Source organism: Phalaenopsis equestris, unplaced genomic scaffold (genome assembly GCF_001263595.1).
Source record: "Phalaenopsis equestris unplaced genomic scaffold, ASM126359v1 Scaffold000134, whole genome shotgun sequence".
Classification (NCBI taxonomy): domain Eukaryota; kingdom Viridiplantae; phylum Streptophyta; class Magnoliopsida; order Asparagales; family Orchidaceae; genus Phalaenopsis; species Phalaenopsis equestris.
The window spans coordinates 704,984-716,284 of record NW_018164576.1 but is presented as its reverse complement, the minus strand read 5'-3'; the positions used below and the strand labels follow the sequence as shown (position 1 = coordinate 716,284).

At 32.3% G+C, this 11,301-nt stretch overlaps 1 protein-coding gene across 1 annotated transcript in view; it reads left to right on the top strand.

The window, feature by feature from the left end:
• LOC110021399 (cell division control protein 48 homolog C-like) overlaps window positions 1-6,596 on the top strand; it is a 7,877-nt gene extending 1,281 nt beyond the window's left edge. Inside the window, exons 3-10 of the mRNA XM_020719884.1 lie at window positions 141-794; window positions 1,221-1,373; window positions 2,210-2,326; window positions 2,409-2,513; window positions 3,090-3,155; window positions 3,458-3,730; window positions 4,162-4,302; window positions 5,801-6,596. Of these exons, the coding sequence (XP_020575543.1) occupies window positions 141-794; window positions 1,221-1,373; window positions 2,210-2,326; window positions 2,409-2,513; window positions 3,090-3,155; window positions 3,458-3,730; window positions 4,162-4,302; window positions 5,801-5,848 (1,557 nt within the window). The 3' untranslated portion in view covers window positions 5,849-6,596. The remainder of the gene's footprint in view (window positions 1-140; window positions 795-1,220; window positions 1,374-2,209; window positions 2,327-2,408; window positions 2,514-3,089; window positions 3,156-3,457; window positions 3,731-4,161; window positions 4,303-5,800) is intronic.
• The last annotated feature ends 4,705 nt before the right edge of the window (window positions 6,597-11,301 follow it).

The window sequence follows — 11,301 nt, the reverse complement described above, 5'->3', positions numbered from 1 at the left end:
ATGTTCCATATTTAGAAGAATGATCAAGTTTTCCTTGTGCTTGAATGACATCCAACTGACTTTTATGATTCCAGATAGAGATTGAAGCATCTTAGCTATTCATAATTACAAGCTTTCAACTTTTTTTTTCTGCTATTGAGATTTCTATCATACTGAACAATATTGTTGTTTTAGGTGCATCTGAAGAAAACATACGCGACCTTTTCAACAAGGCGTATCGAACTGCACCTTCAATTGTATTCATTGATGAGATAGATGCCATTGCTTCCAAAAGGGAGAACTTGCAGAGGGAGATGGAGCGGAGAATAGTGACACAACTTATGACTTGCATGGATGAGTCAAACCAAACTCTGAAAACAATTGATAGTGATTCTGGTACAGAAGCCTCTGATAAAACAACAGATATAAGACCTGGTTATGTTCTTGTGATTGGAGCTACAAACAGGCCTGACGCGGTCGATCAAGCTCTAAGAAGGCCTGGGCGCTTCGACAAAGAGATAGCTTTAGGTGTTCCTGACGAAAATTCACGTGCGGAGATATTGTCTGTGCTGACTCGTAACCTTAGAATTGAGGGTGAATTTGACCGCTTCGTGATAGCAAGGTTTACGCCAGGTTTTGTTGGAGCGGACTTGGCAGCATTGGTGAGTAAAGCCGGTAATTTAGCTATGAAGAGAATAGTAGATAAAAGAAGGTCTGAACTCTGTGGAGGACATGAGGAAAATGTTGACTGGTGGAGGCATCCATGGTCTCTTGAAGAAATTGAGAACCTTTGTATCACTATGCTTGATTTTGAGGTAATTTATTCACAAGAGTAAAAAGTAGACACTATCTTTGTATATTAAATTTACATTTGATACCATGGAAGATATTAATACTTCCTAATGTTGATATTTTATGATTCACCCTTTGTTTATTATGATATGTTTGAGAACGTGTGCTTGTGGAGATTACAAATGGATATTATTTAAGTCTCAAACGCTATTATTTGGCGCACAAGCTATGGTTTTGTCCCTTAAATTTGATGCTACGTGTGGAAATATATTAAAAAAACTTTATTTTTGTTAAGCGATTTCTTTTTTTTTTAGAACTAAATGAAAATATGACACTAAATAGGACGCAGTGGAGAAAAAGGATTCATGTAGCCGACCCCACGTAGTGGGATTAAGACTGTTGTTGTTGTTGTTGTTGATTTCTTTTTTTTCTTTTATGTCCTCTTCCAGGAAGCTGCCAAACTTGTCCAACCCTCTACTAGAAGAGAGGGATTTTCGTTGATTCCTACTATCAGATGGGAAGATGTTGGTGGTCTTGATTCGTTGAGGAAAGCATTTGATCGTTACATTATTCAACGCATAAAGCATCCCGAGGATTACGAGGTAATCTGCATTACTTTGGAGCTTGATGCCATTGAGTGTTGTTGAAGTTAATGTTGGATTGGCAGGTAGAAATGTCTGATTTATTATCACTGATACCAATGCAATTAAAATATAAACATTTGATACTGCAGCTGTTTAGGAATTAGTTGCTAGTCTGATTTACATATAAAATGTCTAGAAGTCCCTTGGCTGTTTGCCTAGGGCATTTTAGTCCCGCAGTCTATAAAATGTCAAATTAGTGTCCACACTTTAAATTGAAGCTGAACTAGTCCTCCATGGTGACTATTTCAGTCCATATTAAAACAGTTTGGTGCTAAATTGACTCCTTTTAAAGACTCTTGGATTAAAAGGACTCCATGTAAATTAGTCAGGAGACTATTTGACACTTTACTCTTTACAGATATGTCCAACTTCCACATTTTCAGCTCATTCTGTCTCATCTTTGTTCTCTATTTATTAATGATTTGTTTTGGTTGTGTTATAGTTTCCTCACATTTTGCCTATGAAGATCAACTTCAACACAGCAACAACAACAACAACAACAACAAGCTTTTATCACACTAGGTTTATGTATATTAATTAGTGTATGTATTTACATTCACCTAAACATTCAAATTTATATTTAACATCACATAAAAAATGTCACTAGCACTATCTTTTTAAAAATGAAGTGCACATTTTCATGCATAGGTTTATGACATCAATATGTTATAAATGTAAATATCAAACTTTGAGTGTTAGATAAGGGAGTACATAAAAATTGTGTGGTATGTATGTGAATTTTCCTTCAGATTTTTGTTTCCAAGTCCACTATGCTTGGTTTATGTGGTCTTTAGGAACTTGGGGTGGACATGGAGGTTGGTTTTTTGCTTTATGGACCTCCCGGGTGTGGGAAAACATTGATTGCAAAGGCTGTAGCCAACGAGGCAGGTGCCAACTTTATACATATCAAGGTGAGTGAACTCTCTCAAGCTTTCGATTGAGAAAATTTTTTTATTTGAAAATAATTATTTGCTTTGTATCAATAATATGCAGGGCCCTGAGATTCTAAGAAAATATGTTGGAGAAAGCGAGCAAGAAGTTAGAACAATATTTAGCCGCGCGAGAACTTGTTCTCCGTGCATACTTTTCTTTGATGAAGTGAGTACTCTCACTTCAATTATTTGATTTCTTTAGTTTTTTTCAAAGTAGTGTTAGGTCTGCTTTTAATATTAAATGAATTTGTGAGAGTGCCATGAAATTTTTTAATGGACATGATGAAGAGTACTAACTGCTTTACTTCAGTACCAGTTAATTAGGTTGCATGGACTTAGTCACCTTGCATGTTATGCTTTATTATGCTATTAAACACAAATAATTAGAAAAAAAAATCATTTTTCCTTATCTTCGAAAAAGCCCAAAATTTAACCTTAAAAATATAATTCACATATTTTACATAGTGCTCCTTTTTTTATTAGAAACACTCCTTTGTTGTTATTTTTCCTAATTAAAATAAAATAAACAATCCATAATTTGTAGTCCATTTCTCATATACAAAATTGTATAATACAAGTATCAATGCTTTTACTATGATATAAACATGGATAGGGAGCACAAACCAATCAAATATGTACTAATTTTTATGTAACAAATAAAGGTAATATTAAATGCTAGTAGTAAAAAACCATCCTATTTTGCATAATATTTATCTTGATTTTATGTTATTATTTGTTTTAGGTGGATGCTTTGACACCAAAGAGAGGAAGAGAAGGAGCGTGGGTTGTCGAACGGGCCCTTAACCAGGTTGTCTTTTTTATATATCTCTCTGTTAAAATTCAGAGGCATTTGCATACATACTACCCAATTCTTATATATTTATATATATAACACCTGAATTTTACTTTTTACATATCCACAACCCAAATCTTTCATACATAAAAAAATTCACTTTCTTAACTTTTAAAAGCGAAATATACCTTTTCATGCATACACAAGGCGGCATATATGTAAAATTTGAAGTTTAGGTGTTAGATGTGTAAATGCATAGGAATTGAATGTTCGTTAAATTTAATGCCTAAGCTTGGCTAACTTTCATTGAAATGCAGCTGCTTATAGAATTAGATGGTGCTGATCAGCGGCGTGGTGTTTACGTTATTGGAGCTACGAACAGGAACAGTTTTGAAGTGATCGACCCTGCCATTCTACGGCCGGGTAGATTTGGAAGACTCTTTTACGTCCCTCTTCCAAGTGCCGAGGAACGGGGTTTGATTTTGAAATCACTTTCTCGTAAAAAGCCTGTTTCTCCGGATTTTGATTACAATGGCCTTGCTTCTAGAGAGGCATGTAGGAATCTCACTGGGGCTGATCTTGCTGCTCTGGTAAGGCTGAACTATAATATATAATGAAAAGGAACATTTACATACACAACACACAATTCTTATGTATTTATATCTCTCACACGTATACTTTCATATTTATAAACATAATACTCAAATCTTTAATATTACATCAAAAACAGTACTATTAACACTTTTTAAAAGTGAAATACACATTTTCATGCATGGGTATAAATCACCAAAGTGCTATGTATGTAAATATGGAAGTTTAGGTGTGATATATATAATAGGTATAAATCACCAAAGTGCTATGTATGTAAATATGGGAGTTTAGGTGTGATATATATAATAAATATATATAATAGATAAGAATTGTGTGTATGTATGCAAATTTCCCTAATAAAAATTTGCACATATGTGAGATTAGAGGCATTTTGACTGGCTTGCAAAATTTTCTTTTCATTTTATAACAGGTAAATGAAGCTGCCATGATTGTAAAGGAGGAGAAACAGATGCATGTGGACCAAGGGATTTCGTATGATTCACCATTGGTGATAAAGACATCACACTTTGAAAAGGCTCTTGAGGAGATTGTCCCATCAGTCTCAGAGGAGGTATGAAACACAAACATAACTAGTGCATAACTTGAAGCTCCCCTTTTTTTAGGTGCATTTGCATATTTACCGCCCAATTCCTATGTATTTACATATGTAACTCCTAAACTTTCATTTCTATTTTTATAACACTCAAATCTTTCGTAACACATTAAAATTACCACTATTTTAATCTTTATAAGGTGGCATGTTTGTAAAAAATTGAAGTTTAGGTGTCAGATATGTAATATAGGAATTGAGTGGTATTGCTAGTAAATATTCCTTTTATTTATCATCTATTTGAGTAGATTTCTTTTGAGGTATTTTTATACCATTGTGCGTGGACTATCTTTCTCTGTAATGAAGTACTAATAGATTTGTCTTTGTTAGTGAGGTGCTTACTTTTTATATAGTTTTACCAATGTTGCTCATCATCATCGTTAGGCTTATCCCAACTTTTTCGTGTTGGTTTTATGAATTCTCTTTCCTTTGGTATCTTAATGGCTTCAAGGCATACTTTTGCTCTGTCTTTAGAATTATAAAGCCCCTGCTAAACTAGTTTTCATCTTGTTACATGTAATCTTATAATTTATGCACTGGCTACTTCTCTATTTCTTTCAATGTTAACCTCCAAAACAAAACCCTCAAGGAAAGCTCAGTAGAGACCACTCTTTCCTTTTCTCCAAATAAGAAAATTTATCTGAAATTGGATTTTTCTTAGAGCTTTTTTTGGAATGTTGAGTTTTTTTTTTTTTTTGTCTTTTCTGGCAGATTCAAAATTCTTCTGCTAGTGTCACTTTCTAGGACCTTATTATACTTGAATTTGCATTTGACAAAGTATTGGACGGTCTTCGAATTTACATAATATTTTGATGTGCAGTGTGCTCGAATAAAGCCAGGAATAAGCCGTCAAAATTATGAGTTTTTGTTTACTCTAGTTGTCAGTCTTTGTGAGAATTGTGTTTTGAGGTTTGTTGAAGTTACATTTTACTTTTTTTAGTGTATTTTGGTCACTACTGATTGTCATGCCTTCTGTTTTTTTTGGCAATTATCTTCCTAATTTTCATTCAAGCTTGATCTATATAAGTTGGCCTAGCAGACAGCCACCAGTAATTAATATTTATAAAAGCTAAAAATTCCGACGCATTACAATTAGGTGACCTAACATTTTACGATAGTTTGGGATCTCCAATTCCCTATTTTTATAGCCCTCTCTAACCTCCTTTCTTTGTGATATATTTGTATTGGAACCATTCCATACCTTGGCCGGTATCTTTTAAAGTTCTTATTTTTTCTAAACAAGCATGTTGAATTATCTGTCTTCTTTTTGTGACTGTTCATAAGAAGTGGATGGTATGTATGTAAATGCTCCTTATTTAAAATGTAGAGAAAGCATCTATGTTTGTTTGTAGCATTTCAGGTTGAAGGACTTCATTCCAAATTTAGTTTGGTTTCAGAAATTACTGTACTACACAAGTTTTGAATTTGTTCTCCTTCCTTTTGTTGTTGTATACTGCAGCAAAGGCGTTACTATGAGGCCTTGTCCCAGAACTTCAGAGTATCATGAAATGAGACCCTCCAATCAACTTGATAAGCGCGATATTATATTTCAAGATTGAGTTTGCGGGTTAGCTCTGCAATAAATTGTCACAATGGAGTATTTTAAAGGTACATAATTTTTATTGAGCTAATCATGAAAAGTTTTATCAGGAGGAGGCTGCTTCTACGTGCTAGGTAAACTATTTTTGGTTTTATAGATTATCAATTTTATACTTTTTCTTGATAAAGTTGTATAATCAGGAAAATTATTAAAAGCTGTGGTAATTTTATGTGAGTTTGACCGGAGGGCATGTAGATGAGTAATTATTTTTTGAAAATTTTAAGTCTCGTCTTACATTTTGTAGTGTATTATTTCTATTCCTGATGGTTTTCTTCATTTTTCTGCAAAAGCAAATTGTTTTGAAATATATTGTCAGATTTCATGTGGTGTGATACTTTATTTAATGAATTAAACCTTTAGATGGTCCTAATTTATGATTTTATCTGTTGTGTTCTACATGAGCATATATAAGCCTTTAAATGAATCAGGTCATGATTTCCATCCAAACGTATATTTAAGCATATGATACCTTAAATTGTGTAACCAGGCATCCAATTTTTCAGGATCACCCGATCATTCTATTGAAATTATGGATAAAAATCTTAGGATTTATTCTTTGACATCATTTGTCATTTTCTTTCCCATGGGTTGTTTGGACACCCTCTTCTTCCACAGCCGTTTGGCTGTCGCCCATCGTTCTTACTCTTCAAACTATCGCAGTCGGAAACTGTCTTCTTTAATTTGCTGTTTTCTTGAGCTTGTACTATGTGGTTTCAATTCTAAAGTTTCTCAGCTTTGGTTAGTTGTCACTATTGCTAGACTAACCAGTGCTGCATTTTTCTAGTATAAGAATTTATGGATATCATTTGCTTGGTGTTGTTTTAGTTTTGTCACATTGATCATTTCTTTGTATAAATCATAGAATTTATAATAATGCATGTGATGTATATCAAAAGGTTTTTTTAAAAGTTATCTTCCTTTTTGCAATTTGGAGAATCTTTTTGGGTGAGTTGGCATTGTGCTAACCTTTTTTTTGTCAAACGTGTCAGATTTGTTGCAAAAACCCTAGCTTGTTTCATCTTCAAAATTTCTTAGTAACGAACACTTTTGTGCGCTAACCTCTGTTGAGGATTGCTAGTTGTGACAACTGTTAGGATTGGTAGCATGATGTGGCAATATTCTAATTTGCAGAAAAAAATTCATAGTAAAATAATTTATGGATTATAGTGTGATATATCATTTTCTTGGTTTTGTTGGAAGTTGGTTTTGATGTAGAAATCATTTCTTGGAGAAATAAAAAAAATTTCAATTTTTCGATCAGAGTTCTTATAAATGATATTTTCTTTTTGCAATTTGGAGAATCTATTTGGGTGAGTGGGGAATGTGTTAGCTTTTAGGTAGCAGTTTCTATTAAGAAGCAATACCTCTCTTATCTCAATGAAACTTTATTTTCTCTACTGACGTATGATGATGCTTGCTAATTTGTGAAAAATGTTATAGGTGCTTGGCTGAAATGACTAATATAATGATGTGTCAATATTCTAGTTCACAGAAAATTTTTCCCATTATAAAATTTTACAACTTTTATTGTGACATATCGTATGCTTGGCCTTGTTGGGATGTCACTTGATGCTATAACCATTTCTTTGTAGTTTGTAGAAATCAAATAATTTTCAATATTGCATGTGATGTTAGATGGGACTGTTCTCTTAAATAGTTTTTCTTCCCTTCTAATTTAGTTGTCTTGGATATGCTAGAGGATAATGAAAATTCCCTCAAAATTGGCAGATCCTTTTTAGCCACTTGAAGGGATACAATTGATGTATAAAAGGGTAACTTGACATGAGAATTAATTATCAAGAGGTTTCAATGAAATTGATGATTTTTTTTAAGACTATAGTGATGATTAAAGCCATAGAGTGGATATGGTGGATGGGTGACTTAATAGCTAATTTTTTTAAACTATGATGACGATCCCAGTATAGCAAATTAGGTGAAGATAACCTCCTAATTCTTTTAACATGCCATTACACCTGTTGAAGAAAAATAATTTGTGGGAACAAAATCTGCTAATTCAATCCAAAAAGACAGTCAATGATTATTATACCATTTGTGTTAATCACATGTCGTAGCTAATCATGTTCATTTTATTTCTAGCATATAAATATTTTTATAATGAATGTTTGACAATGACATCTCTTCTAACCAATTCATTCAAAATTTTAGATTTTTAGCTGCCAAGAAATCCTAAATTTGGAATATATTACTCTGAATTATGGAAGTTGCTCAAGATATCACACATTACAAGTCCTCCTTAATGACACAACCAAAGAAGAATCAGATTTGTGACGCAGCTTGGATTATTTGTTTAATGACACTGATATTAAACAAATATCAGTGTCCTTAAAGTATTTGCTAGTTCCTTTGTAAGTTATAGATTTTTTGAGGCATTTATTTAAGAGGGATGTGGGGAAGGTTATTAGAGGACATGGTTTTTAGTATTTATACAGGGCTACTATTTCTCCAATAATGATTGATTTAGATATTATTCATCACTCAAGAATAATGTCAATTTAAGGTTAACATGGCGTTGATTGATATGCTCATTTAAGACATGTTGTCAACTAAAGAGAATTTTGTTAACGATAGTTTCGATAAATTTGAAGTGAGCCTTAAATAGGTCTGCTATATCTCTTTCTTACCCTTATTCTCAACATAATTGACAAAATGACTTTATATAGGACCTTGGCCACAATAAAGAGCAAGTAAAAAAAGAGAACATATTTGTTTGGGAGCAGTGAATCTTACAATGAGTGAAAGAGAGTTATATTTTTTCCCATTGTTGATTAAAGCAATTTCTCTACAAAGTAGTTCCTAGAATTAAAGTTTGATACAATCATTTTTTATTACTTCATAATTCCACAAACATGCTAAAACATTAAAACTAAAATATATCTAAAGTAGTACCACTACGAAAAGCAAGTTTTGCCATTCAGTTAGGTTGACCACATAAACTAACTCCCCACATACAAGCTACCCTAGAAGATCCCACCCTAATTTGGAATCAACTAACAAAACCTAACCATCAAAGTGAACAAATGTTTTTTGTGTTAATTATTACTTAATTTAGTTTAGCATGCCCCATCAACCCATAGCTTTAATGCTAAGCATTAAAGATTAGGTGAAGATAACCTCCTAATTCTTTTAACATGTCATTACACCTGTTGAAGAAAAATAATTTGTGGGAACAAAATCTGCTAATTCAATCCAAAAAGACAGTCAATTATTATTATACCATTTGTATTAATCACATGTCGTAGCTAATCATGATCATTTTATTTCTAGCAAATAAATATTTTTATAATTAATGTATGACAAGGACATTTCTTCCAACCAATTCATTCAAAATTTTCGATTTTTAGCTGCCAAGAAATCCTAAATTTGGAATATATTATTCTGAATTACAAGTCCTCCTTGATGACACAACCAAAGAAGACTCAGATTTGTGACGCAGCTTGAATTATTTGTTTAATGACACTGATATTAAAAACCATTTCTGTTAATATTAATTAAGTTCATGAAATCGTTTACTAAGATGATATTTTGCGTTGGAACCATAACCAAGAAATCCTCTATCCCCTAGGTAGTCAATGATAGGTCAACTAACTACATGCCAATGCGATTAGGAGGACTTCTCCTAATCATAATCTTTTGAAAATGGAAAGAAGCATGAGATTAGTGCTAGCCCTTAAAGAACCTTTCTAAACAATTTGTCTCCTATGGTGCAGGACATGGTAAATGTGCATGAAATGGTAAACTACGCGTGTCCTTAGGTTTCTATGAAATCCGTGAAGTATTTTTTATCCATGAAATCTAGATTTATCAAAGTGGCGGATTTATTTTGTCCAAATTGATCGTCTGGCCAGATTTATCCTAATTTTGACACAACATTAATATATAAAAATATTTGATACGTGCGTTTGAAAATTTTAAAACAACATGAAATAAGGAAAAAGGTCTTAACTTTATAAGAATGAAAACAATGGAATTATAGCGTACAAAGACCACCGAAACTCCCATCATAAAAATTACCCTTATTATTTTTGAAAGTTTGACTTGACATTCAAGCTCTATTTATACCCAGTCATCAAGTAAATAATGATGGGGCATTTACATACATTCCACCTTATTCCTATTTATTTGCATATCTAAGCGCAAGCTTTTCTTTTTACAGGTATACCACCCAAATCTTTCATATCCTATCCAAAAAGTGAAATATACGTTTTCATGCATGGTTAAGGTGGTATGTATGTGAAAATTGTAATTTAGGTGTTAGATATGTAAATACATCAGAATTGTGTGGGATGTATGTAAATCTTCCAATAATTTTTATAGGAATCTGGTTTTTCCTATGTAGTGTCTCCATTTAATTTATATTTTATGTTATGTTTCAGTGCTCTTTACACATACTAAGCTTTATGATTGAGTTTTAGCTGTTTCATAGAGTGAAATCTGATTTGATTGGTTCAGTTTGATGAACTGTTTAAATGTTATTATTATTATGATGAAATGTTATTATATATTTACATATCTAACACCCAAAAGTTGATATTTACATGTATGGCACTTTCCTGTCAAATCTTTTATGCATGAAGGATGTGTGCTTCACTTCTATAAAGATAGTGATTTAATGTTAGATATTTGAGTGGTATGTGCAAGTATGTTTCGATGTTAAAAATGTAAATACATACCGATTATGTGGTATGCATGTAAATGCCCTGCATTTTAAAGGGGCATTTACATACATACCAACGAATTCCTACTTATTTACATATTAAACATTGCTTCTACATTTATATCTCACTCAATTTTGGTTAATTAGTTCTTCACCTTCAATCTTGACAAAGCCTAAAAAGTTAGAACAAGAGATATTCGTCTATTAAAAGAAAGAGCAATTTTCATTCAAAAATACAACATTTATATAATTACATATATAATGCTTTAGTGCCATCATTTCATCAAAGCATATGCATGATAGCGTTGTATAAATATTGGAAGTTGAAGTATCATTATGCATAAGTTTATGATACTATTTCTCGATTTATGTGTGTCATCCTTACTCAGGGGCCATACTAATCTTTTCTATATCGTTCCAATTTTATCGGATTTACCGAAGAGACTTATGATATTAAAATGTATAAATGTAAATATAAAAGTTTAGGTGTTACATGTATAAATATAAGAATTGTGTGATATGTATTTAAAATGTCATATTAGGTTAGGTTTAGCCCATTTATTTGAGATTGGCTTTATGAGTTTTTATTTTTCATTCATTCCTCTTTAGTGTTGCATAAGGTGTTAAATCATGAATTTTACATGTACCATTTTCATGTCTCTTCCCTACTAATTCTCTAATAATA